Source organism: Agrilus planipennis, unplaced genomic scaffold (assembly GCF_000699045.2).
Source record: "Agrilus planipennis isolate EAB-ADULT unplaced genomic scaffold, Apla_2.0 scaffold3, whole genome shotgun sequence".
Taxonomy (NCBI): Eukaryota; Metazoa; Arthropoda; class Insecta; order Coleoptera; family Buprestidae; genus Agrilus; species Agrilus planipennis.
In genome coordinates, this window is record NW_020442460.1 from 545452 (window position 1) to 572095 (window position 26644).

General features: G+C 33.6%; 2 protein-coding genes across 4 annotated transcripts in view; one reads left to right on the forward strand and one right to left on the reverse strand.

The window, feature by feature from the left end:
• Positions 1-20094, reverse strand: part of LOC108737812 — a 62140-nt gene extending 42046 nt beyond the window's left edge. The window contains exon 1 of one of the 2 annotated variants that reach the window (XM_018470917.1): positions 19876-20094. The gene's annotated coding sequence lies outside the window, so the exon portion shown is untranslated. Of the gene's footprint in view, positions 1-19864 lie in introns of both variants that reach the window. The other variant, XM_018470918.1, reaches the window with a different exon arrangement.
• Positions 20095-22050: 1956 nt separating this feature from the next.
• Positions 22051-26638, forward strand: LOC108737803 (testis-expressed protein 2). 2 transcript variants are annotated; one of them, XM_025980662.1, is made up of 14 exons: positions 22051-22340; positions 22528-22659; positions 22715-22860; positions 22917-23094; positions 23150-23976; positions 24078-24500; positions 24562-24648; positions 24714-24863; positions 24925-25128; positions 25186-25477; positions 25537-25692; positions 25753-26013; positions 26077-26294; positions 26431-26638. In XM_025980662.1, the coding sequence occupies exons 1-14, from the start codon at positions 22301-22303 to the stop codon at positions 26503-26505; spliced, it is 3189 nt and encodes a 1062-aa protein (XP_025836447.1). In that variant the 5' UTR covers positions 22051-22300; the 3' UTR covers positions 26506-26638. The 2 variants fall into 2 exon arrangements, with proteins under 2 accessions (XP_025836447.1, XP_025836448.1); XM_025980663.1 differs by having other exon boundaries at positions 22051-22197.
• The last annotated feature ends 6 nt before the right edge of the window (positions 26639-26644 follow it).

Sequence of the window (26644 nt, forward strand, 5' to 3'; positions counted from 1 at the left end):
TGTACGACTTGAAGTGGAATAGTTTGGTAGCAGGTTATCTTTCGGAATGTAGGCCAAGCAATGCACTTGGCGCCAGTCTAGTTATCGTTCCATAAAATTGTTTAGTGGTTGCCAACTCACGACTACTGCCCCTTGTCTTTGGGTGGTGACACTCCAGATAAATTGACCGTTTTTGTCAAACGGCTGATATCTATAAATTAGGTTGATAATGACTAAAGTTTATTATTGAAAATGTCCACATTTTACTTATGGTTTAGATACTTGTTAAATATAATAAATGATATATGTATGTTTATCACACAAAATAGATTGTATGGAAGAGTATCCTTTTGAACCAACCACTTTCATTTTTATCGATTTCATGTTTCACATCCCATGGGTAATGGAAAAATATAGGTAGGTACTAGATTGGATTGCCTACACTAGACGTACAATTTGTCATTCAAAGTCTGGTCCAGTTAAATTGGCGACTAATTTATTAATAAGTAGTTGACCTCGTTTTATTTGTTCTTAATTACACGATCATTGATAAATGTTGCTTGGTACCTATACATGTTCCTTTATTTGAGCAACAAACAAGCAAATTTGAAAATGTAAATGGTTTTTGTAGAAATGCGTATTTTAAATGTGTTTTGTAGAATCCTAGGTAATATCGGATGCAAAAGTACATTTTTGAGTGAATAAGATCATCATAATAGGTAATTAATAAAGGACGGACTGCGATTCGAAAGTCATTTTTATGCTGTTGTATTACGCCACCTACCCTTTACCCTATTATCCGTAAACTTTTTGAGAGGTTAAATTAACTTTCCACTGCGGTAATGTAACCCTCTTTTTGAAGAGGTCACTGACATTTGACCCAATGAAGATTTTAATGTCAGAGATTTTATGGGTACGTTTATCATCTTTAATTAGTATTTAAATATAGGAAGTGTTTCTGATCCTTGAGCTATTATCATTTCACTGCAATTTTATTATTTATAGGTATATACAATTCGAAAGAATAAAAGTATCCACCTCATCATTATGTCAGTTTTAACACATGGTTGAACACGCACCTCCCGTCTATCCAGTGGCGGATTATCCATAAGGCAAAGTACGCATACGCCTAGGGGCGCAAGGTTAAAAAGGGGCGCGCACGGAAGTTTTTATACCTAAAAAAAAAATAAGGAAGTACCTAATAAAAAAAAAGTATTTTGCAAAATATATGACCGCCAGACGGGCGCCTATGAGGTGTTAGCCTAGAGCGCTCTCGACATTTCATCTGCCTCTGCGTCTATCCTATCCTGGGCGAATCTTACAATTCCCTTAACTCTATTTGTGAACAGTAATCTAGGTCTATCTCTAAACTTTTTAACTTCTGTTGCTGTTCCAATATGTTTCTAACCTTCATGTCTGAGAAGGTGTCCTAACAACCTATCTCGCCTATTTCTTATTGACTTCCATTGAGTTCACTGTTTTCCTATTCTTTCTAATACCTCTTCATTTCTAACCTTCTCTATCCACGGTATCCTCATCATTCGCCTGTAACATCACACTTCAAACGCAAGGTTTTTCCATACCAAATTAATTACAGCAGATGCATTAAAGAAGATAGAGAGTGTCAAATAATCCTCAGATGTATTACATAAATGACCATAAACATTGAATCACTCGGTGAAGACCTGCAAGCCCCATTAAACTTTTATTGGGTGAGTGGTTAACCCAAGGCATTATTCTCCTTCTATTCTAAATTACTTCTACTCATCAGTCCCTACAACTTCCGTATTGAACTTATAATCCTTATAATAATCGATCTATTGTATTGTATTGACGTACTATTGAACCACCCTGTATGCTATACGTTTAATAATGTACAGAGCAATTGCATATGGCTGCTGCAATTATGTGATGAAACAGTTTCATATTTAATTCTAAAATAAATATTGCGAATTAACAAAATAATTTTCGTGCTTTATTTGATGGCGTTTGATGATTATAATTGAGAGGACGTGCTGCGAAATTAGGGTGACCCGCGTGAATAATGCATGTAGGTGTCGTACCTATCTGTTCACGTTTGAATGTATCTAAAACGTAGAACGAATACAACACAGGTCGTTATAAATTTAAAGCATCAGCAGAATTCAAATTAGTTGATGGAATTTTCATGTAAAATCTTTTTGATCTGATGAATACCATGTAAAACGGCTAATGAGGGCGTGTTCGATGAATCCATCTCACTTAGTGAGTTATTCATTTTTTTTGTGGAGTGTCCAGATTTGACCTTCATTACAATAATTAAAAATGAAATCTGTCAAATATCAGTCGTGTTATGGGTGCTTCGACTGCAACAGCCCTCGTCTCCACCATAAAGTAAACCGTAAGCTTTCAAGCATTCAGCCTTCAGCTTTTGTTCTATTGGCTTAAAAAAAAAACATTTGTGTGCTTCATTGTCACCAGATAGTACTGCTGGTGGGCGGGCACCCCCTCCGAACTATGCCAAAGGGTGTAGTGGAAGGTCCTCTTCAATCTCCTTTTAGGAATCTTGGGAATGGGTGGTTGAGGTGAGAAAGATGAGACTGACGAAATGAAGAAAGATTAAGAAGAAAGTAAATGCAACAACAATTTTGAAGGTCCCAACTATAGACACAAAGGAGAGAAGGTCGAGATAAAGACAGTAGAAGATTGAAGGACTGTCAGCAGAGTATTATTACTGCCCCTAAATTTGTCTGCACGATCTAAGGAAGGTGCGGATAAACGTTGACTGGTTGTGCAGGAAGCCGATTTAGACTGCTGTTTTCGGCCAGTTGGGAGGCTAATTGAATCTTGATCCGGATGAAGTCATAAGTAGATCAGAGGTTGATAATAGTAATTTTCTACAAATAATCCTTTACTCTCTTTTGTCTTGATTTCGTCCGTCTCATCCTTCTCATCTCAAGCACGACCCACCTGTTTCCACGATGTATAAAATGAGGCTGAAGGGGGCCTCCTGCTCTGCCGTCGACGTGGTCTGGTGGGAATCAAACACCCAAAAGTTTTTTCTTGGACAACCCAATTAAAATTTCCATTTAGTTTAATAATGTCAGTCGGGTGCAATTAATGTATTTAGTCGCAATGTCGATTAATCGACTTCAAATGACGACGACACTGCAGTTATGTAAGAAGAAGGCGTGGGGTCAGCTACATCGCTTTTGGGTGCATTAGTACATTGGTAGTAAAGAAAAACGTTTAAGTGCTTCCTTCTCACCAGATAATAATGCTGGTCTATGTCAAAGGATATAACGAAAGGCTCTCTACAATCTCCTTTTCGGAATCGTGGAATGGGTGGTTGAAGTGAGAAAGATAAGACGGACGAAATCAAGACAGAAGATTGTGAAAGATTATCCATGGAACATTACTACCCCAGTATTTATCTATGTGACCCAAGGACACCACAGAAAAAATTTTACCAGGACAGAGGGATTCGGAATCGAATCGGCGTCCTCCCGAATGACAAGCAATAGTTTGAACCTCATGACCATGCCGCTTGGTATATACCAAAAAGTGCCGTTTTTATCGTTAAATACAAAACGCTTGCTTTGCACAATTTTTTATAAAGATGGTACGGTACTGTCTTATAATATGGTAGGTACCAGTCATTAAAAATTGGTATAAATACCAAGAAATTGGTGCATTTAACATTACTGGGCCTGACTCCATCTAATAACAAAGTCAACATTTTTGCCGCCCTTTTGCCTCAGCCCTCTTTCCATGTTATGTTACTGCGGGGCGTCATATATTGTCTTATAAATGTAAAAGGTGATTAGAAATAAAAGAAATTATATTGCTAACTGCAGAGAGAGATAACCAGGGCGCATGAAGGGAGGGTTACATGTTCATCTCCGTCGCAGTTGATAAACTTATTTCCGTCTTATGTTACGGTTTTCTAATAATATACTGCAAGACAGCGTTTCGAACTCCATTTGATCGAAACCGTGAATAACTTGGAGGTAATTGTATTACCTGTATTCCCAGGGATATATATATATTCCGCCAGTTGCACAATTTTAATTTAATATGTATGCAGGACACTTGGCTGCTCTAACTTCTCTTCATTTACATACTTACCAATAAACATTGATAAATTAGTTTGCACTAACAATAGCTGGCAATTTCGCTAATTTTAAATGGACCTCATGGATTCTGATAAAATTGAAATGCACGCCCTTTACTCTGAATTTGTAAAATTGAAATTACACATTCGTTGTGATGATGAATTAATAATCACACGGCGATTAGTTTGAGGTTCCGGGAATCAATAATGAATTTCATTTCGGGAAATAGACTTTTTATTTGTAGGAAAGAGTAGAATATACAATCTCAAAATCTCAAGCTCTCAATCACTTGATAACCGCACATTGTTAAACTGATTTTAATTTGATAGATAGGTATGACGTAACATCAGTCTCTTAACAACTCCATTTACCTATATTCCAGAAATTATTTTAGAAGATAACAAATGGGTGAGAGGATTAGCAATATACGAGGTTTCTTCAAAAAGTATCGAGAATTTTGAATTTCCACGGGTTACGTAGATTCGATTTTCAATTATTATTTTGTGTCATTATATTGGTACTCATGCCTCTCACTTATATCGACAAGTACGGCCATATAGAATATGCAGTTAATTTTTGACGTGTTTTGGCTTATCTTCGATTTTTCCTTATTCCAAAAAATGGATCAAAGAATCTGTATCAAATTTTGTGTGAAAAATAAAATTAAGTGCGCGAACGCATTCCGAACGTTGACTGTGGCATATGGTGAAGCTACCTTGGGCCGAAAGCAAGGTAGGTAAAAAATGATTTCGGAGGGCCGAGAAGATGTGAACGACAAAGAGCTTGCCGGACGTCTGAGCACGTCAACAATAGACGAAAACATTGATGAAATAAAGAAAATAGTATTGGCCAATCGTCGAATCACCATTAGAGAAGTTGTTGAGGACCTAAACATATTGAATCAATTTTTACCAATGATTTAGGCATGAGACGGGTCGCTGCGAAATTCGTATAGACTGTCCGCGACGATCCAAATTCGTTCTAGAGGATCATAACTGGTGACGAATGATGGGTTTATGGTTATGATGTGGAAACCAAAGCTCAATCATCCCAATGGAAGCTGCCGCACGAGCCAAGACCGAAAAAAGCGCGCCAAGTTAGTTCGAATGTGAAGATTTTGCTTACAGTTTTCTTCGATTGCAGGGAGTGGTGTGTCATGAGTTCTTGCTACAGGGTAAGGAAATATTACGGGCAAGTTATGCGCAATTTGCGCGAAGCAATCCGCCAGAAACGCCCGGATTTGTGGAAGAACAATAATTGACTTTTGCGCCCCTGCTTACATATCGTTGCTTGTGGGCGAATTTTTGGTCATATACAACACACTAATAATGCCGCAGCCACCGTATTCGCCAGATAACTCCCCCCCCCCTGCAACTTTTCTTGTTTCAGAAATTGAAGAGGCCCATGAAAAGACGACGCTACACTTCGATTGAGGAGATAAAGACGGCAACGAAGGGGGAGCTGAACAAGATCATAACAAACGATTTTTTGAAGTGCTTCGAGGTTTGGAAAAAATGTTATAATATCTGGTGGGGTTACTTTGAAGGAGATAAAATAGATATTCATGAATAAATAAATAATTGTTGAAAAAACACAAAATTGGCTACAGTTTTTGAACACACCTCGTACGTACCTAAAACGCTTGTTTTGTCATGTGTTTCCTTTTTTACTTTGATATAAATTGACCAAAATTATGGAATGTGGATATTAGTAGTTCAGATATTCTACTAAATAACTTCATATTTATCGCAGTGCCTAGGGTGAAAACTGGAATAATGTTCATCATGAAATGCTAATGAGGATAAATAAATAATTATGCATGCGCTTGATTATGTGCTCCGAAGTTAAACCAGCTGTGTGGCATGACTATATAGGTAACCGAACATGATTTAGCACAGTTTATCGATTAAGTACAGTATTTATACCTATCTTTGTAAAAGAGGTAGATTGCTGTTAATTGAAAACTGACATGAGACAACCCACTAAGCACTTGATAAAGAATTTACTTAAATTAAAAGTATATGCTAGTATTAGTAGTAGTTGGTAAGATCAAGCGTGACATACAGATAGATGTAGAACAGAACTACTAGTTCTTACGTAAAACAGAAATATGCCCTAAACATGATTTAGGGTGGCCAAACTAAATGATCTTGCGGGCCACTTTGGAACTAAATCATAACTCCGCGGACCGCATGTAAAATTAAATAACTCCACATTAGATTTAGATCCACTATATAGACTTATTTTGAAACCATAACTGTAACAACATTAACAAAACAGGCAATGCTTGGTATATATTTACAAGAATATTGTTTCAAAATCAAAGTTAATTCTTTGTATAGTTTCAAAAATCAATTTTTGAATATATGATTACACAAATAGTGGATATTTTTAATATACTGGTTTTCACTAATTTGGCCATTATAATCATCATCAACACGATCATCAGGTAGTCAGTCTTAGCACTGGTTGGACACGCACCACCAGTTCTTCCTATTCTGAGCTAATCATCGCAATTCCCTAAAACTAGAACATCCCACATCCTTAACAATTTGCGCAGTAATCTAATCTAGGTCTACCTCTACATCTCTTAACTTCTGTTTCTGCATGTAATTTATCTCTGACTAGCTCTTCATGCCTGAGAAGGTGTCTTATCAACCTATCTCGCCTATTTCTCATTGACTTCTATAGAGTTCCAATTCTTCTACTCTTTTTGATACCTCTCTATTTCTAACCTCCACGGTATCCTTATAATTCGCCTGTAACACCACGCTTCTAACCTTTTCTTTTTCGTTACACCCACCGTCCTCTTTTGGCACCCGTGATGGGTATAGTGACATGCTCCATACATACACTTCCAACAATCTTGCTCTAATTTCTAAATTAACCGTTTTCGGACAGAGAAGTGACTTCTTTTTGTTAAAGGCGACTCGACCCTGTCTATCCCCCGCTATCTTTTGTTTTATACCTCTACTATTCCTTCCATTCTAATTTATAACTTTCCAGGTACAGAAAATCAGCGACTGTTATGTAGTATAAATATATTTTGTAAAACTGTCATGAATCTCGCGTGCAGGAAAAATGACCAAAACGGGCCGCGGGTTGGCCTCGCCTAATCGAAGCCTTACTCAAACCGTTTTCCTTAGAAATCAGACAAATTTAAGCAAGAATCACTTTTACATTAGTTTTAATTGATGGTCGGAAAGTGATAAAGTGTACTCCCTCCCTGTGAGCTATTGTAACTACTCCATTTGGAGGGTCCTTTTCAGCAGATCAAATATACAGAAGTAGAGACTTCTTTTCTAAAAATAGAGACGAATAATTAAGTTACGATTCTTTATAATAAAACTAATAAAATGCTGAAGTTTAAGTATCTGTACATACTTTTATTGACTATAGAAGTAAACATAGTGGAGTAAATAAGTTAGAAAGTCCTCAGGTGTACAAAAATATAATAAAATGTGAAATCTAACTCGCAAGAGACAAAAATGTTTCGAGCGATGAAATTGTTTACGTATTCGTTCACCAGAAAATGACTTCCGTCACAAGGATGTAATACTGAAGCTTCACACACGTACAAATCCTTTGAAAGACTGTCCTCCCACATTTTGTTCGTTTACTTCTGTTTACGACATGACACGTCTGTAGAGCGTACACGTATTTCACGTGCATGTCGTCTGTTTTGTTTTATAATAAAGAGAGGTACATTTTCAAGAAAAATGAGCAGTGTATGCTATGGAATTGTCATGTAACTGACAGTATATTACCATCTATAGATTTTACTACCTACTAAGGGCCATGTTGATTTCTCCGATAAGTCCCAAAGGTCTTTTACACCTCATTATAGAGGTGAACACGCTTATTTCTGTTGGGTATAATATGGTAGGTTTTGTAGGACGATTTTCTTCTCCTATTTTCACATGCGGAACACATTAATCATTCATTAGCCTTTGCACCGTAAATTCAACCAATCGATCAAAATTTTCCACTTTGAATGTATTATTCTCGCCACTTATTCATGAGACCACTTGAAGCCATTCTGTGGGAGCGCACAGCACACCTTATTGACGATGTTCGTAAAACACGGTAACCTGATATTTAATGCATTAGTGGATGGGATATTTTGCCTGACTGAGACGTTTATTAATAAGTTGGACGAAAACAAACCCCTAAAAGTATTGATCTACGTAATAAGAATATTGACCAATGAATTTAAAGTCATCATCGTAAGGTCGTCAGTCCTAAGACTGGTTGGACACGCACCTCCACCCTTTCCTACCCTGAGCAAATCTTCGCATTTCCCTCAAACTAATACATCCCACATCCTTAACTATTTACGAACAGTAATCTAATCTAGGTCTACCTCTACCCCTCCTAACTCCTGTTTCTGCCGCTAAAATGTCCCTGACTAGACCTTCATGCCTGAGAAGGTGTCCTGCTAACCTATCTCGCCTATTTCTTATTGACTTCCATAGAGTTCTATGTTCTCCTATTCTTTCTAATACCTCTTCATTTCTAACCTTCTTTATCCACGGTATCCTCATCATTCGCCTGTAACACCACATTTCTAGCGCTTATAACCTTTTCTTTTAAATTTAAAGTAAAATAAAATAAAATAAGATGTTATCTAATAATTTATTAGAACTCGATGCACTATAAAAGAAGAAACAGGGGATGTAGTTAGATAGGGCATCTTCTCAGACATGAAGGGCTAGTTAGAGACTATTAGAAGCAGGAATATGAATTAAGAGAAGTAGAAGTAGACCTAGAATAGATTACTGCTCACAAACTGTTAAGGATGGGGAAATGCGAAGATTAGCTCAAAATAAAAAAAAAAACAGGAGTGCATGTTTAATCAGTCTCAGGACTGACGACCACATGATGATGATGATGATGATATGCACCATTTCCGAAACAAGATAACTTTTAGCTTTTATTTATTCTCTACGTCTTCTTCTAGACGTGACCTCCATAAACTAGTTTTTATCTAGCTATAAAAGAAAACTGGAACAAAAATGCAATAGATTTCATGAAAATAGAAATACTTTTAACCCAGTATACAATTCCGCATGTATGTCAAACTCAGAAAACAATATTTCGAAGAGCTTTTTTGTATTTACTTGTACAGTTTGTCTGTTTTGTCAAGAATGACAAATATTTCTTTTACGATTTTAGCCTAAAAATAGCCGATAATGATCTTGATATGCTCACCTACTTATAGTTTCGGCGTTCAAATTCTTTGAAAGGAACCTTTATTGGAGTAAAAGTTTAATGTATACTTGCTATAAGAATTTTTGTAAGGTTTTGAATTAATTAATAAAACAGATAACCTCAATTATATGAGCTAACAGCAGCAACAATTTTGAATCACTCCCCAGCACCACCCTTTCATAATTGGATATTTTTCATTTACCTACAATTATCTACAAAACAATAGAAATAAATTGTAGGTGGATAAATCTGGCGAGTAGGGGGGGAGTCATATAACGCGGTGATCAATCAGTACACCACAATACTCCAGTAGAACTGTATGTAAAGATAATCTTAAATTTACCTTATCAGTTATCAGTGAATCGGCGATAGGAAAGCACAAGGGTCCACACAGGTTCATTGTTTTCATCAATACGTTCATCTTGGCACTGCGTAGTCTTGGCGGTTTTAATGACCTTTACGGAAACGTTTAATCCACTTGGAAGGGATTGTTTCCTTCGATAAACACAGCCCTCAGTATTTTGTCAATTTGCTAAACGTTGTTCCCGAGTTTCATTAAAAATTTGATGTTGAGTCTTGTTCACTTGTCGATCAGTTTCTATTATCAGAGAAGGAGTTTCTACTTCTGCCTCAACATATTTCAATATATAATAAGCCGTGAAATACAAGAAAAACGGACCCTTTACAGCATTCATATTTGCTTAATTTTAACATCAAAAGTCGATTCAGACTAAAATTAGGCTGGTGAAAACTGTCACTTGTAATGCCTTTCTAAGAACGTTTGAAATTCCCAAAACACCTACGCACATTAATCTCGTAGCATACTTCCTTCCTTCAAGACTTTTACTGCTATGTCCTTTGAATTTCTTTCCATAATCACGGACTTTTATTGAATTACATGGGGCATATATTAATATTGCCTTTGTTTTTTCAATTTTTTCCCATTTAATTAGGTACTATAACCTTTTAATTACCTTTTTTCTGAGGCTACAGCAGAATAAAGGACAGCCAAAATGTATTGAAGAATATGGTAACACAAGACTAAATTATAAGGATTAAAACATTAATTTTCATCTTACGCGTCACCTGGTTGCTTCTCATTTCGAAGACTTCAGTTTGCGAGTTTTTTTTTTTGGAAGGAATCGTTTTTACTCTATTTGTATTTATTATTGTTGACTGTTTACTCGAAAAAGGTTTATTTCGTTCCTAAAGCGAAAGCTGTGATTTCCCAATGGAATTTATTTTCAAATAAGCTGACTGATAAAATAAGAAGAGAGGTCAGATACGTTTAAGATCGAAAATATCAGATGTTGACCGCGATTTAGAACATTTCGGCTATTATCAGACAAACCTAAATGATGATGTTAGTTAAACAGTAAATTCAACAAATAACAAAACACAGCGTAGTGACTGTCACCAATTTAATGGCAAGTTCTTTTTTAATTAGGGATACATGACATTAATGAAGCCATCATCAGTAGAAATATTGGATACCTTTTACGCATTTTTTCTTTGTTTTCTGAAATATTGTCATGAAATAAAACTCAAGCTACGGCTGATAACAATGAATACGATGCTTTTAAGAAAGAGTTTTGTTTGGTGCTTTTAGATTTTTACATACAAACATACCCAGTATCAAATAACCATCATCATAAGGTCGTCAGTCTTAAGACTGGTTGGACACGCACCTCCACTACTTCGTATTCTGAGCTAATCTTCGCATTTCCCTCAAACTAATACATCCCACATCCTTAACTATTTGCGAACAGTAATCTAATCTAGGTCTATCTCTACTCCTCTTAACTCTCGCTTCTGCCTCTAATATGTCTCTGACTAGACCTTCATGCCTGAGAAGGTATTGTACCAACCTATCTCTCTTATTCTTTATTAACTTCCATAGAGTCCTTTGTCCTATTCTTTCTAATACCTCTTCATATCTATCTACATCATTTGCCGGTAATACAGCATTTCGAACGCTTCTAACCTTTTCTTTTCCGCCACACTCACCGTCCATGTTTCGCACCCGTATAGCACCGCGCTCCAAACATACACCTTTAACATTCTTTTTCGAATTTCTAAGTTAATCGTTCGCTAGCACAGAAATGACTTCTTTTTATTGAAGGCAACTCGATCCCGCGCTATCCTCTGCTTTATATCCCTATTACTCCTTCCGTCCTGACTTGTCTGACTTCCTAGATACCTAAATTAGCCACTTCTCCTAATCTTTCGTCTCCTATCTTTACATACGCTCTTTCCCTGCCATTGCATCGTTAAAATTAGTAAATACAGTCAAAACTCTCCACAACGAGGCTATTTTTACGTCATTCTTTGTAACAAAACCAGAGACGTGTCTATTACATAGCAAGTAAGTGGAACCAGCACAACAGATAACTAGCATTCCAAAGTATTTGCAAAGATCCCTTTGGTTCATCGATTCCCCCTAGAAAGCATTGAGCTTGGGCGAGAAATAATTTCGGAAATAATTCAAAAATTACAAGTAGCACAGGCTTTTGATCATAACAAATACATATTTTATTGAAGTATTAACAATACTTAGCATAAATTTCGATCTTAGATCCAGGTAGGTACTTTATTAACACTCATGTACCATCTGGTACGTTCCAATTACGACGACCAAAAGTGAATATTCTACAAAATCTTAGGTTTTTGCCTATACAAAGGGCAATGTGTTTCACGCCAATCATTTCAAACAACATTAGTAAAATTCTGTTGGTTGTTTTATATTTTACATAATAAAAGAAATCGCTCGAATCCTTGCGTTTCATTATGGAGAACCATCACTCTTATTTTATTAATTATATAAAGCTTCCCACTCTGCTTATTCAATGATTTCATTGTTTCGGTTAGGAACGAACGATGATTTTAATAGTGTATGTGAATTGTTAAAAGCTCATTTTGCTATTAATCTTTTTTTTACAGTCCTAATAAAAAGTTTCACTGTCATTTTAATGGTCTTCATATTTTATTTGTTCGTGAAATCGGCAAGGTTCAAATTGCCCTATAAACTTTTCCGGCTGTCCAAGAACGTAAAACTAAATCCGTTATAGCAGATAAAAAACTAATTTTGCGACGAGGCGGAGCATCTACAAACATTAAATTATGAATCGAAATATAATGGCTTTATTGGTTTTTTACATTACTTATATTTATGTATACCACAATCCATACTGTGCCTATGTTTTCGAAACAATAAGAAGAACTAAGTCTATCAAAACGTCATTTTTACTAAAGCTTCCCTTTTGTGTGTGTATAGTGTTTCATTAAATGATCTGCACTATTGATCAATGTATCTACACCTTATCGTCATCTTTGTTATTTGTGGTAAATTTAGGAACGAAGAAACAAACTAAACAGTCTACATTGGTTATCTGGGATGTTATCGTTCAATTGGAATTTTTGATTAAAAATCACTAATGAGATCTTCGAGATGGAACTTCGATAAAATGGTAGTGTCTAATGTTTGTTTACGAACACGAAGCAGTTTTTGATGAAGTTACTGGTTTACGGAAATGACAGATTAAAATCTTTCTACTTTAATTTTCCGAAAACCTATCATTTTCTTATTTATATATTCATTATTTAACCAATGTATTTAAGTCAAAATCATTTGAAGATTTCATCATCATCATAAGGTCGTCAGTCATAACACTTGTTATATCCCCCTAGATTTTAGATCTTCCTCCCTGACAAATTTCAAAATTCTAGTTCAATACAATGGTACCTCATAGGTTTTGATTAAGATTTATAATATACAAAAGAAAATCCGTTGAAATATTTCTTTGTGTTAATTCGTACTTAAATTATATGTACTAATTCTTTCTTATCCTGAGCTAATCTTTGCATTTCCCTAAAACTAGAACATCCCACTAGATCTTAGTTCTTCCTTCCTGATAAATTTCAAAATTCTAGTTCAATACAAAGGTACCTCATAGGTTTTGATCAAGATTTATAAAATACAAAAGAAAATCCGTTGAAATATTTCTTTGTGTTAATTCGTACTTAAATTATATGTACTAATTCTTTCTTATCCTGAGCTAATCTTTGCATTTCCCTAAAACTAGAACATCCCACTAGATCTTAGTTCTTCCTTCCTGATAAATTTCAAAATTCTAGTTCAATACAAAGGTACCTCATAGGTTTTGATCAAGATTTATAAAATACAAAAGAAAATCCGTTGAAATATTTCTTTGTGTTAATTCGTACTTAAATTATATGTACTAATTCTTTCTTATCCTGAGCTAATCTTTGCATTTCCCTAAAACTAGAACATCCCACTAGATCTTAGTTCTTCCTTCCTGATAAATTTCAAAATTCTAGTTCAATACAAAGGTACCTCATAGGTTTTGATCAANTTAATTTCCTAGTTATTGGGAAATTATTGTAATACATCAAAATCCTAGTTCTTTTTTTCATTCATTCATTCATTTTTAAATTGTGTAAATCATTTAAATTAATGAACCAACCCAATACTACAATGCTTGTTGAAGTGCACCCATTTATATAGGTTTACCTGACTTCCAAACTTCATTAAAGTGTTAATTCTTTCCTATCCTGAGCTAATCTTTGCATTTCCCTAAAACTAGAACATCCCACTAGATCTTAGTTCTTCCTTCCTGATAAATTTCAAAATTCTAGTTCAATACAAAGGTACCTCATAGGTTTTGGTCAAGATTTATAAAATACAAAAGAAAATCCGTTGAAATAGTTCTTTGTGTTAATTCGTACTTAAATTATATGTACTAATTCTTTCTTATCCTGAGCTAATCTTTGCATTTCCCTAAAACTAGAACATCCCACTAGATCTTAGATCTTCCTTCCTGATAAATTTCAAAATTCTAGTTCAATACAAAGGTACCTCATAGGTTTTGATCAAGATTTATAAAATACAAAAGAAAATCCGTTGAAATATTTCTTTGTGTTAATTCGTACTTAAATTATATGTATTAATTCTTCCCTATCCTGAGCTAATCTTTGCATTTCCCTAAAACTAGAACATCCCACTAGGTCTTAGATCTTCCTTCTTGACAAATTTAAAAATTCTAGTTCAATACAATGGTACCTCATAGGTTTTGATCAAGATTTATAAAATACAAAAGAAAATGCGTTGAAATATTTCTTTGTGTTAATTCGTACTTAAATTATATGTACTAATTCTTCCTTATCCTGAGCTAATCTTTGCATTTCCCTAAAACTAGAACATCCCACTAGATCTTAGATCTTCCTTCCTGATAAATTTCAAAATTATAGTTCAATACAAAGGTACCTCATAGGTTTTGGTCAAGATTTATAAAATACAAAAGAAAATCCGTTGAAATAGTTCTTTGTGTTAATTCGTACTTAAATTATATGTACTAATTCTTTCTTATCCTGAGCTAATCTTTGCATTTCCCTAAAACTAGAACATCCCACTAGATCTTAGATCTTCCTTCCTGATAAATTTCAAAATTATAGTTCAATACAAAGGTACCTCATAGGTTTTGGTCAAGATTTATAAAATACAAAAGAAAATCCGTTGAAATAGTTCTTTGTGTTAATTCGTACTTAAATTATATGTACTAATTCTTTCTTATCCTGAGCTAATCTTTGCATTTCCCTAAAACTAGAACATCCCACTAGATCTTAGATCTTCCTTCCTGATAAATTTCAAAATTCTAGTTCAATACAAAGGTACCTAATAGGTTTTGATCAAGATTTATAAAATACAAAAGAAAATCCGTTGAAATAGTTCTTTGTGTTAATTCGTACTTAAATTACGAAAAGATTTGCATTTCCTAAACGCCTTAATTGCATTCAGTGGAACTTTGTAAGCTTCATTCGATATTTTCTTTGGAAAGTCTCTTGGGTACAATTGTGAACGTGATCGCGTACTAACTTGTGCGATTACGTAGGACTTTCTTCGAATGGTTTCCGGGAGATACCGAGTTTCAATGCTTTACGCCATAAACTTTTGGTGACTAAGTGGTAAGTTCGAGATTTGAGGTAGTGTTAAAAGATCCCAATTGTAAATACAAACAAACTTTTGACTTTATGTTTGAGCAGAGACTGAGTGTAACAATCACTTGTGTTTGAATCGCTCACAAGGGGGGAATGGTGTATATAATGCCACAACTCTAAGTATGATGACTAAGGAATGAGGGGAATAACATTCCATCGTATACGTATCTAAGTCAAAGAAATTAAATTTGATAAGAAGCGTGTTTTGTTATAGCTGGATGAAGAAAATACCATACGAGTAGAAAGAAAATGTTAGGAATAAGGAAATGGAGATATGGGACGACAGGACACTTTCTAGACCCTTCCTAGATACTTTCTAGACATGAGGGTGAATTAGAGACATATTATAAGCAGCAACAAAAGTAAAGAGTAATATTACCAAAGCCCCTATAGTTGTCACTAAATAAATGGAGATATGGGATGACAGGACACTTTCTAGACCCTTTCTAGATACTTTCTAGACATGAGAGTGAATTAGAGACACATTATAAGCAGGAACAAAAGTAAAGAGTAATATTACCAAAGCCCCTATAGTTGTCACTAAATAAATGGAGATACGGGATGACAGGACACTTTCTAGACCCTGGCTAGATGCATTGTTTACGGCATTTCCGGTCATTACATAGAAGATATGAGATCTTTCCAAAGATAACCCACTCAAGTGATTTTAGGTGAAATACTTTCCTTTTAACTTTATTTATTTGCTTTGAATACTAGGAGATTTCAATGAAAGTTTTCTATGTCGTTTGATAAACTATTTCTTGGAAACCTAATATATTTCTTTCGAATTTTTAAAATGACCCTATTACGAATTTTCATCAGGATTTCTTTGGAATCCTTAATAAAATCATTATCCAAAGAAAAACTGGATTTGTGAAGAAGAAGGATTTCAAACTATTAAGCTCACTTTTATTGAGTTAATAATATATTTATCAATAAATAACTTATAAAAAGTTTCTGGGTCATATTGTGTTATCGTATGAAAACATGTTATTAAGAAGAGGATTTTTGAAATAGATTTATGAGATACCATGGAGCAAAACCAATCATTTGTATATTCTGTCAATTATACATTAATCATATTTAAAGATTTTCTGTCAAGAACAGTAAAGAAAGAGGATGAATATAATCATTATAATAAAGTTTGTCAGAACTCAGAAGATTTCCTAGTCTGTTCTGTAATGTGATCGCTGGGAGGTATGAATTATAAGTTGATGAGACCTTTCAAATGTAATATCTACTTGTCAGGGTGAGTCTATGATGTGGAGCATCTAGGTGAGAAATAGTATGTTTAAAATCGCAATTTGATGGTAGATTCGATGATTTACTAACCAGTACCTTAATGTTCTTCAGTTTGGCGAATAAAAATCTTTGTAAGGCCTTATCAAAAATAATGAAAAACTATGGCTAGCAGTAAATATCCGCAGATGGCGCTATACTGTCACTTACTTGATAAACGAAATAATAAAACACATTTTCTTTACAAGAACAACAACTTCTTTTTTGCTTGACTGTTCTCCGTCTTGACGGTATTACACTTTTTAAAGTAATGGACATTTATACTCCATTTAAAGAAACAGCAGATAGGCAAATACAATGGAAATGCTGTGAAACAAAAAATTACTCTGTTCGTTGGATATAAAGAAATATCTGCTACAAAGCGTCAGAATGGTTATTTCACTTGAATTCTCGCATAAACAAATCGCATTACTGAAACCTGTTACCATTTATTTCTCGCCAGAGTCGGAATAGGAATTAATCGGACATTTGTACCGAATGTTTCGTTTCATTTTGTTCTCTCTATCGATAATTTATCGGATACGTTTATTTTTATTTCGTTTTCATGCAGTTTTCTTCTAAATAAGGATTGTCAGAAGCAGCGGCGGTTTTTGTATAGTGTCACACATACACAGGAGTCTATTTTTATTTAGTAGAGCAAAGAAACACATTGGTTGCCTTTCAATTTCGGAACTGAATAACTTTCAAAGTTTTAACAATGTAACGTACTTAGGAAACTAGAGATGGGGTCCAGTATCTGTTGGATCTGGCACATTTTTTAATGTCCAACTGGTTAGACTTTCTTTTAAAGTAATGTATTGAAGTGCGATGATTATTAATTTGATAAAATCCATTTCTTACTATATAACAGCAATTGAGTAAATTACAAGTTAGCTTAATGCAGCTAGAAAATTTATTATTAGTGGGGCATAGGGTGATATTGGCAGACATACGATACATTTTAAGCGTGCAAGCCATTTATCAATATTGTCTGGCATCTATTCAACGCTTTATTTATGTCTTTCTTAGTGAAGGCTTAAATTGTTACTAAAAACGAAAAAGAGGATTAAATGTGCATGCAAAATCGTTTCCAATAAATACTGTGTCTTCATTTACTCCTATATCCTCAGAAAATTGGACGCCTTTTGCCAAGAAAATAGATCCATTACTATGTAAACAATTTCAAATTGAACACGTGAACAAAGGAGCCTGGACATCACCTCAGAAAATAACAGGATAAGGGCAGCCAATTAGTAAATAAAATTGTTATTGGTTTTGCGGTGTTGGTCGTGATGATCTACATATAAACATGAATAAATAAGATCAGTACTAGTAAGTACCTAATTTTCAAAATCAAAATCAACAACGAAAGCATACACATAAACATAAATGTATGGTTTGAATGCAAATAGGGTAGTCATTTATCATGAGCCAATGAAATACCTTGATTCGATCTCATGACTTTGAAAAAACTTCAGACAAAACCTTCTATGTTTCTGAAGGGGAAATCAGGTGACCACGTTGAATGTGCTCTTGATCTTGACATTCAAAAACATTTGCAGGTCGCCATTTTTTTTTTTAATGTTGTAGATAAATATAGCCAGAAAAATTAAGAGCAAACCAACTTCAAACGCATTTCTAATTTCAAAATTTAGAGTTCTTTCCTTTGATGGATTCAAAAATATGTATTCCCATTTAAAAAAATGACTGATTTCCAAATAAACTTGATGGTCAAGGTCCTGGTCTAAAACTTTCTCAGAAATAATGGAATTTAATCAAAATATTTCCGAAATTTGATTGATCGTAATTTCTCCTGAACATGGATAGAAAAATTAAAAGCAGATTAATCTTTACAATGATAGGGCCTAACATATGCATTCCTATAAAAGAAATTACTCCACTGGCAAATGTCCTCAAGGTCAAGATCAACATCACCACCTAATTTCCTCTTCGAAAGCATTACAAACTTTATCTAAAATTTTTCTCAGAATAATGGAATCCAATTAAGATATTAGTTTCAAGATAAATGACCCACACTGTATTGATGGATAAAAACTGCTCAAAAGATTGCTTATTTTTGGGTTTTTTTGACTGGTAGGTCGAAGTTTTCGACCTGTAGGCCCAGGAAGAAGAGAAAGATATCCATGCGAGTCGACGAAATGTTGAGAAGAATTAAAAGCCTTGTTTGACGATGGTCAATTTCATAGCGATAACCGCGAATGCTTGAACTCCTTTTTCAACTTCAGTTAAGCACACTTATGGAACAATGTCTAGGGCAAATGTGTGTTGAAACTTCTGTTCTTCTACACTTTAATGTCCACTTTAATCAAACTGTACTTTAAATATACAATTTTTCAAAACATCCCTTTCATAAATTCGGTGGATGTCACGTCGGTTCAAATCGATGAAGCAATTTATGGCACCTTTTTCTCTTTTCCGCTTCAATCATTTTTCAAGAAAAACCCATTTTTCGTAAGCACTAAATTCTTGTAACAGGTTAGCGTTTAGAATAGGTGCAATTTTCGGGAATATGAAACACCTCATTATGATCACCGACTACAGGTCCTAAGTTTTAGAGTATATTTACCATTTTTATTATATTGAGGGGTTTGTTGACGTTAGACTTATTATTTAAGGATATTCTGAATCCTGATGAGAATAAGAAAGGAGAAAGTATTTGTTTGATGGCTTATTTTGTACGAAGAAAGTTTCCTTAAATTCTAATGGGAATATAAGCAATTTGAGTGTTCTTTTGTTATTTGAAAGAGTGATGTTTTGAATTTTTAAAGCCAATAGAAAGGTACAAAGGTCATTGTTCAGTTATAAAAATTGAAATAGAGCAATTTATGAAAACAGTTTTACGTATATGAAATTCCAAAAAAAAAAACAAAAAATATATAATATAATACTGTTAATAAACTTTCAAATTAAATATCTAGAGGTATATTTGCAAAAGTAAAACTTTCGCTGAATGCACCTACCATAACAATGAAGTTGAGGAGTTTTATAAAAAGTAATTTTGTTAATATATTGAGGTGATATTTGCTTTCTGAAAGGTCAAGGCAAATGTTTTGGTTAACTTTTATTTACAAGAAATAGTAATCAGTAACTGTACACTTATCTATTTGAAAGTGGAGGTAAATATTTAATAGTTTAAAGGCTTGTTTGGTAGCAAAGTTTAATTCTTATTTTCTTTTGAGAAATTAATTAATGGCATGTTATGAATTTTATTTTGTTAAACAATAAAATCTGAAACTTGTATTTAGGAGAAAAATACGTGCACTCACATTTAACTTACCGTAGACTTTTAGATTTTCTTAAACGGAATGATTTTAATTAATAAAACTTCTTACGGAATTGTTTATGCCTTAATTTAGTGTGAAAACAACCACCCCTCGAGAAGATTTAGCACGCACTGGTGGAAGCTGAGCGAGTTCATCCAAGCCAAACCCCACCAAGAATCACAAATGTTACCCGGCGCATCTCACATTCTACTTTTGAAGATGTGCATTGAGGCAGTTTATGTATTTTTTTTATCGTGGCGTGTGTGGAATAGTAGGATATTTGGTTTACAAATATAAATGATGTTACTACTTACTCAACTGAGTACAATAAAATAGTTTTGTTTGATTTATTTGTTTGATTTTCATTGTTTCCTAAATGCAAGACACAAAATGAAAATACTTTTGTTACAACGAAGATTTCAAATGGTTTCAACAATAAATTTTATTTTACCAATTGTTTCTGTTAACGTTGATTGTTAACATTATCTCTAAAAATCCTTGAAATTTAGACAAAGCTATAGTAAATTTGTAAAGTTTTTGATTTTCAAAATTATTTGGTCTTTAACTCTTGGCGCCATTCCTTTCGATTACCGATCTTGTTTGACCCAATTTCTCATTGGTAATTATAATTATGGTCTTTATTTTGGCGCACCAAGCAGAAGCTAATTAACTATCTTAAGTATCTACCATTAAAAAAGCATTGGTTTATATAAACTAGATGAATAAATTGAGACATCTTCTGAAGAAGATTTCAAAACTGATAAGATTTTTTTTCCTTCGAACGATAGAAGACGAGAAATTTAAAAACGCCCATGTTCGATATTTAGAGAGTCAGATAATTGGGGATGCAAAAATCCCTGTTTTATTTAAACTGGATGAAGAAACTGGAAACATCTGTCGATCTTACAGATGATACCATATGTACTAATAATGTTACAGGTATTGAGGCATCTTCTGAAGATTATTATAAAACTGATAAGCTTCTTCTTCTTTTCCTCTGAAAGATAGAAGACGAAAAACTAGAAGTCACTCATTTTTGATATTTAGAGCTATAACTTAAGATGGAAAATCCTTGCTTTATATAAACTGGATGAAGAAACTGGAAACATCTGTCGATCTTACACATGATACCATATGTACTAATGATGTTACAGGTATTGAGACATCTTCTGAAGAAGATTTTAAAATCGATAAGATTTCTTTTGCTCCTAAAAATAGAAGACGAAAAACTAGAAGTCACTCATTTTCGATATTTAGAGCTATAACTTAAGATGGAAAATCCTTGCTTTATATAAACTGGATGAAGATATTGGAATTATTTGTCCATCTTACTGGTGATACCGTATGTACTAATGATGTTACATGTATTGAGACATCTTTTGCTCCGAAAAATAGAAGACGAAAAACAAGAAGTCACTCATTTTCAATATTTAGGAAGTTATAACTCAGGGTGGAAAATCCCTGTTTTATTTAAACCGGATGAAGATATTGGAAATATTTGTCCACCTTACAGATGTACAAATGAAGTTATAGGTGATGGGACATCTTCTGAAGAAGATCTTAAAACTAATAAGATTTCTTTTGCTCCAAAAGACAGAAGACGAAAATCTAGAAGTCGCTGATTTTCGATATTTATCGATCCAGACAATTCAGGATGGAAAAATCCTAAAGCGATTATTATCAGGGTGTATGTTTGGAACACGGCTCTATAGTAAACTTTACTTACAAGCTTCTGAGATGTGGTGAAATAAAAGGATGTTAAAATACCGTGGATGAAAAAATTTAAAACGTGGAGGTATTAAGATCAGGCATGAAGGGCTAGTTAGAGACATATTAGAAGGAGACATAGGAGTTCAGATAGGCAGACCTGGATTAGATTACTGCTAGCAAAGAGTTATAGATGAAGGTTGCTCTAGTTTTTGAGAAGTCTGAAGATTGTCTCAACACATGCATAGATTGCTCAAGATAAGAAGAAGTGGAGATGGAGTCTTCGGGCTCAAGACCTTATGATGATGAATTAACAATATACTGAGACAGAAATTAAAAAATGTATTACTCATACTTTGAAAAAGGGAAGCTATTGCCACTTTTCCATTAAAAAATCTTTTTCTTTTAAGGAGGTATTATCATATACTTTTCTGTGATGCTTTTCATCAATTCTCGTTTACTACTTCTATGATTGTCAAAAATTTAAGGTTATATACGCAAAGCTATGCTTAAGTTATGTTTGACAAAGCACTTTGTACACTAATTTACCATATTTTAGAAAGTAATTAGTGTTATAACATTCAGATTTAGTGATTCATGTGGTGATATTGAAATGGAATATTATAAAGGTGCCAACGATTTATAGTTATGTGTTTTTAACGCACTGCATCTGCATGATGTCTGACGAGCACACTCATTTAATCTTTGCACTATCATTATGTTACTTTTATCATGAATAATCGATTAAAATTAACACGACAGGCATCAACAGGTATGTACTGTACATGCTATTTATTGGCTTAATTAAGTTAGGGAGTTAAAAAGGTGAATGTAATAAATTACTTGTAAACAAGTTTTGACAAGTATTTGGTGTTTACTTGTCAAGTTTTTGGTATAATCTGCAAGAAATTTGCAGTTCTTTCATTATTAACAACTTTTTTAAGATATTGTTGTTATAGGAAAGCCTCTTAATTCATCAGCATCTTCACTGTCTGTTCGGTTTGATGTTACAACAGAACAAATTGAAGAGACATACTTTAGTGATGAAGATAAAATAGACATTGATAAACAGTCTGCCAGCAGTGTGCATGGTATAGATAATTTTTGAGTTACTAATGCCTTTATAAATAGACTTTTTAATTGTAGATGATTTTGACACAGTTGCTGGCAGTTCAAAGCTTTTATACTTGCCAAGACTTTCTAAAAGATCTACCAGTATAGACACTGCTGCATTAACTTATCAAGATTCTTCTCCTCCCTCTGATCCTTGGAAGTTTTTGGCTGACATTAAAGTAGTAGATAATAATTATTTGATATTTTTATTAGGTGGTAATTTTTTATGTTACAGGGTAAAATAACAAAAAGTGTAGAGGACAAACTAACTGAAATAAAATCCAGACAAGAAGAGGCATCTCCTAAGAAAAACAAGCTTACCAAACACAAGGAAAATTCGAGCTTTTCAGATTCTGAAGACATTTCGGAAAGTAGTATTTCAAAAACTTGTGGTGTTTACTCTACAACTGAAGGTGGTGATTGTGTAGCATTTTCCTAAATTGTTGTTTATTGAAGTAATGATTTCAGGTCCTGAAATGTCAAGTGAAGAAGATGAAGAGGCAGGAAGTATGGAAAAGAAGAAGACAAAATCGAGTTCTAAAAAGTTTAAATTACTCAGAAATAGGCGCAAAGTAAGAGAAGGCTATGTTAATATAAAAGCTCTTAGAAATATTTATGAAATTGCTACTGGGTTACAAGCAGATCATTCAGATGACAGTGAAGTTGAAAGTGCTGTAGATGCTTTAGAAGAAAATGATTTACATTCTAAGAGACATAGCAGTGTGGAAAAGGATTTAACTGTTAATAGTGATAAGGAAAAAAATGACAATGATCAAGTATCTGATACAAATGTAAGGGCATCCTCCTTGAAAGATCAAACGGAAAATGTTTTATTTAAACTGACTGAAAAAATTGAAAATATAACTGTCGATCTTACAGATGACACTGTATGTATTAATGAAGTTACAGGTGTTGAGATATCTTCTGAAAAAGATTGTAAAACTGTTAAGACCTATTTTGCTCCAAAAGGATTTGTGGATATGAGGCCTTCTCCTGGAGATGTTGAAGATTCAATTTTTGGGAACAAATTTCTTATTAATACTGCATATTTAGTTGCCCTTTTCTCTATTTTCATATGTTTATGGGCATTTTTACCTTCCTCCTTCGTGGGTTTTCTTGGGGGTGTGATAGTTACCTTTTCTGTGATCATTATTATTAATATGTTAACTGGGAAATCCACCTTGGAAATTGTTTTTGAATCTCAAAACAACAAGTGTCAGGTTCAAATGTTTGACTACAAACCAAGTTTAGAAGTTCCTGTTATCAAAGAATACAAGCCATTAACGAAATTTGAGGTAATTTTGTAGTTTATTTATTTTTATTTATTTTAACTCACTTCTATATACTGAATGTTTCTTTATGAAGTTGAACTGTTTAATATACATTCATCATACAGGGCTGGATGAACGAGTTTCCTGACAAATATGACCCACACACCTATCATATATCAAACACCCAGTCTGTTTATGTGAAATTGCAAGGAAATTTTTTGAGATTGAGCCATACACGAGCTAAAATACCCAAAAGAAATCTCTGGAATCAGCCAAGGTTTAAACCTAGTTTCACGCATCATCGCATTTATAATTTGTATGGATCTGCAATTACTTTAGTTCCTGAAGGGCTGAATAAAAAAAGACATTGGAGTAAGAAATATCCCATTTGTATCACTTTGAAAGAAGAGCAAGTGAAGTATTTATATCCCAACGAAAATGATGAGGATGACAAAGACGATGAAGGAAAAGGGAAAAAGTCAAAGAAAAATGAAGAAGATAAGAAAGGAAAAAAGGCCAAAAAGAAGAAGAGAAAAAGCCAACATCAGGTTAAATTTTATTTACTCATTGTTGAAATATTAAAATTTTGAATAATTTTCTATTTTACAGAAACCTCAAATTTTTAGTAAATTATTTGAGAAGGACGATTTTGGTACAGGTGGTGTTTCAGATCAGGAATGCCAAACAAATTCCGAGGTAAATTGCTGTTCTACAGTATGTATATTATAATTTTTGATGAAACACTAAATTTCTTTTGTTAGGACGACGAAGAAAAGAAGGAAACATCTAGTGATATCTTAGAAAAATCAAGCCAGCAATCAAAGGAAGATCCTTCAGAAAGCCAAAATGAATCTGATGGTATTGGTAGTTTTGGAGATGAATTGGAAGGATGGGAAGTTTCGACATCTTGTGTAAGTTAATGTATTGTAAATTTTTGTTACTATATTATTTTATTGAAATGTTTCGTTTTAGAAGGATAATCCATCTGGAACATGTCTTTATCTTTTTGGACGTACTGGACGAGAGAAAGAAGACTGGTTTAGAAGATTTAAGAAAGCTACTGAATTAAATCAGGAAAGGTATTTGAAAGACTTAACTGAAAATAACAACAGCAAAGGCGATTTTCAAGAAACTGAAGCAGAATTGGACTTCTCAAAATATATGTCCAGATATCAGGTAAATAAAAAATATTTTGTTTTAATATTCAAAATGTTAATAAAGTGCCAATTGTAGTTGAATCGACATCATTCTGATGATCAACTACAAGCTTCAAGTGATAAATTAAAGACTTCTAAAGAAAAGCAAAATAAAGACGAGGATGAAGACGAAAATAAAGATATTTCTTTCATCTTTCCATTAAACAATAATCTGTTATGGTTCAATGTACTTATTGGTCGTATGATGTATGACGTATTAACTTATGATCAGGTGTCTGAATCTTTAAAACTTTTTATACAAAGAAAATTGAGTGGTATAAGGCTACCATATTTCATTGAAGAACTTGCTCTGAAAGATTTGTACTTAGGTAATAATTGTTTATACACTCATATTTGTTTAACATATAAACATGCTATCTTTTTCTAGGAAGCGAAGCTCCAGTTTTTCAACAAGTAAAAGAGCCCTACACTGACGAAAGAGGCTTATGGATAGACTTAGATGTTTCTTACGAAGGCTGCTTTAGTATGTATGTTTATACAAAATTAAATCTAATGAAATTAAAACAGCCCCCGTCATCCATAGGTAAGAGAAAAATTGATAAAAAGGTTTTTTAACTGATATTTATAAATTGTTTACTTTCAGATAAACAGTATGAGAAAGAATGTTCAGCTATTTATAATTCTGAAATAGAAGATTCTGCAGAGACCAGTTCAGACGATGATTCAGTTTATTTAATGAGTCAAGATCAAAATTCAAGCATAGAATATTCCTCAACTCCAACAGGGACGAGTGGATCTTCTGGGAATACTGGCAAAAAAATTATGAAAATGGTCGATAAAATTGCAGAGTCAAAGTTTTTCCAGAAAGCCACAGAAAATAAATATGTCAAGAAAGCAATGGAAGGTAAATACTTTCAAACTTCATTTTCCAGAATCACTTTTATTATAACTGTACTTATTGACATAGGTGTGTCAAATACCGATTTTGGTATAAAGGTAGAGGTGAAACATCTTTTTGGTGTTTTGGCTGTGAATATTCCCCCTCCACCAAGTGATAGATTGTGGTATGGTTTTCGACCAGTTCCCACTTTATCTTTGTCAGCCCATCCCATCGTGGGTGAAAAAAATATAACATTTATTCATGTTAAGAACTGGATTGAGAAGAAGCTTGTGCTTGAATTTCAGGTAAGCATTTTTTGATGTATTCTTAATTATTAGGCCTAATTTGTATTCATAAATAAATAACATAAAATTATTAATTATAACTATGTATCATACTTTCTTGTTTTTGATTTTCCAATGTTTTTCTTTGTTTCTTTAGAAAGTGTTGGTGATACCGAATATGGATGATCTGTACTTACCTATCCTGTCTCCACTTGTGACCAATAAATCATAAATACTAATTTTTTTACATAAAAAATGTATTTATTTATTGCATTATACCAAAAGTATTTTTTATGACTAAGGCCAAAGCAGCTCTTAATTTATATTGCATATATAATCAATATTTCGTAGATCAGCAACTAAATAGTACA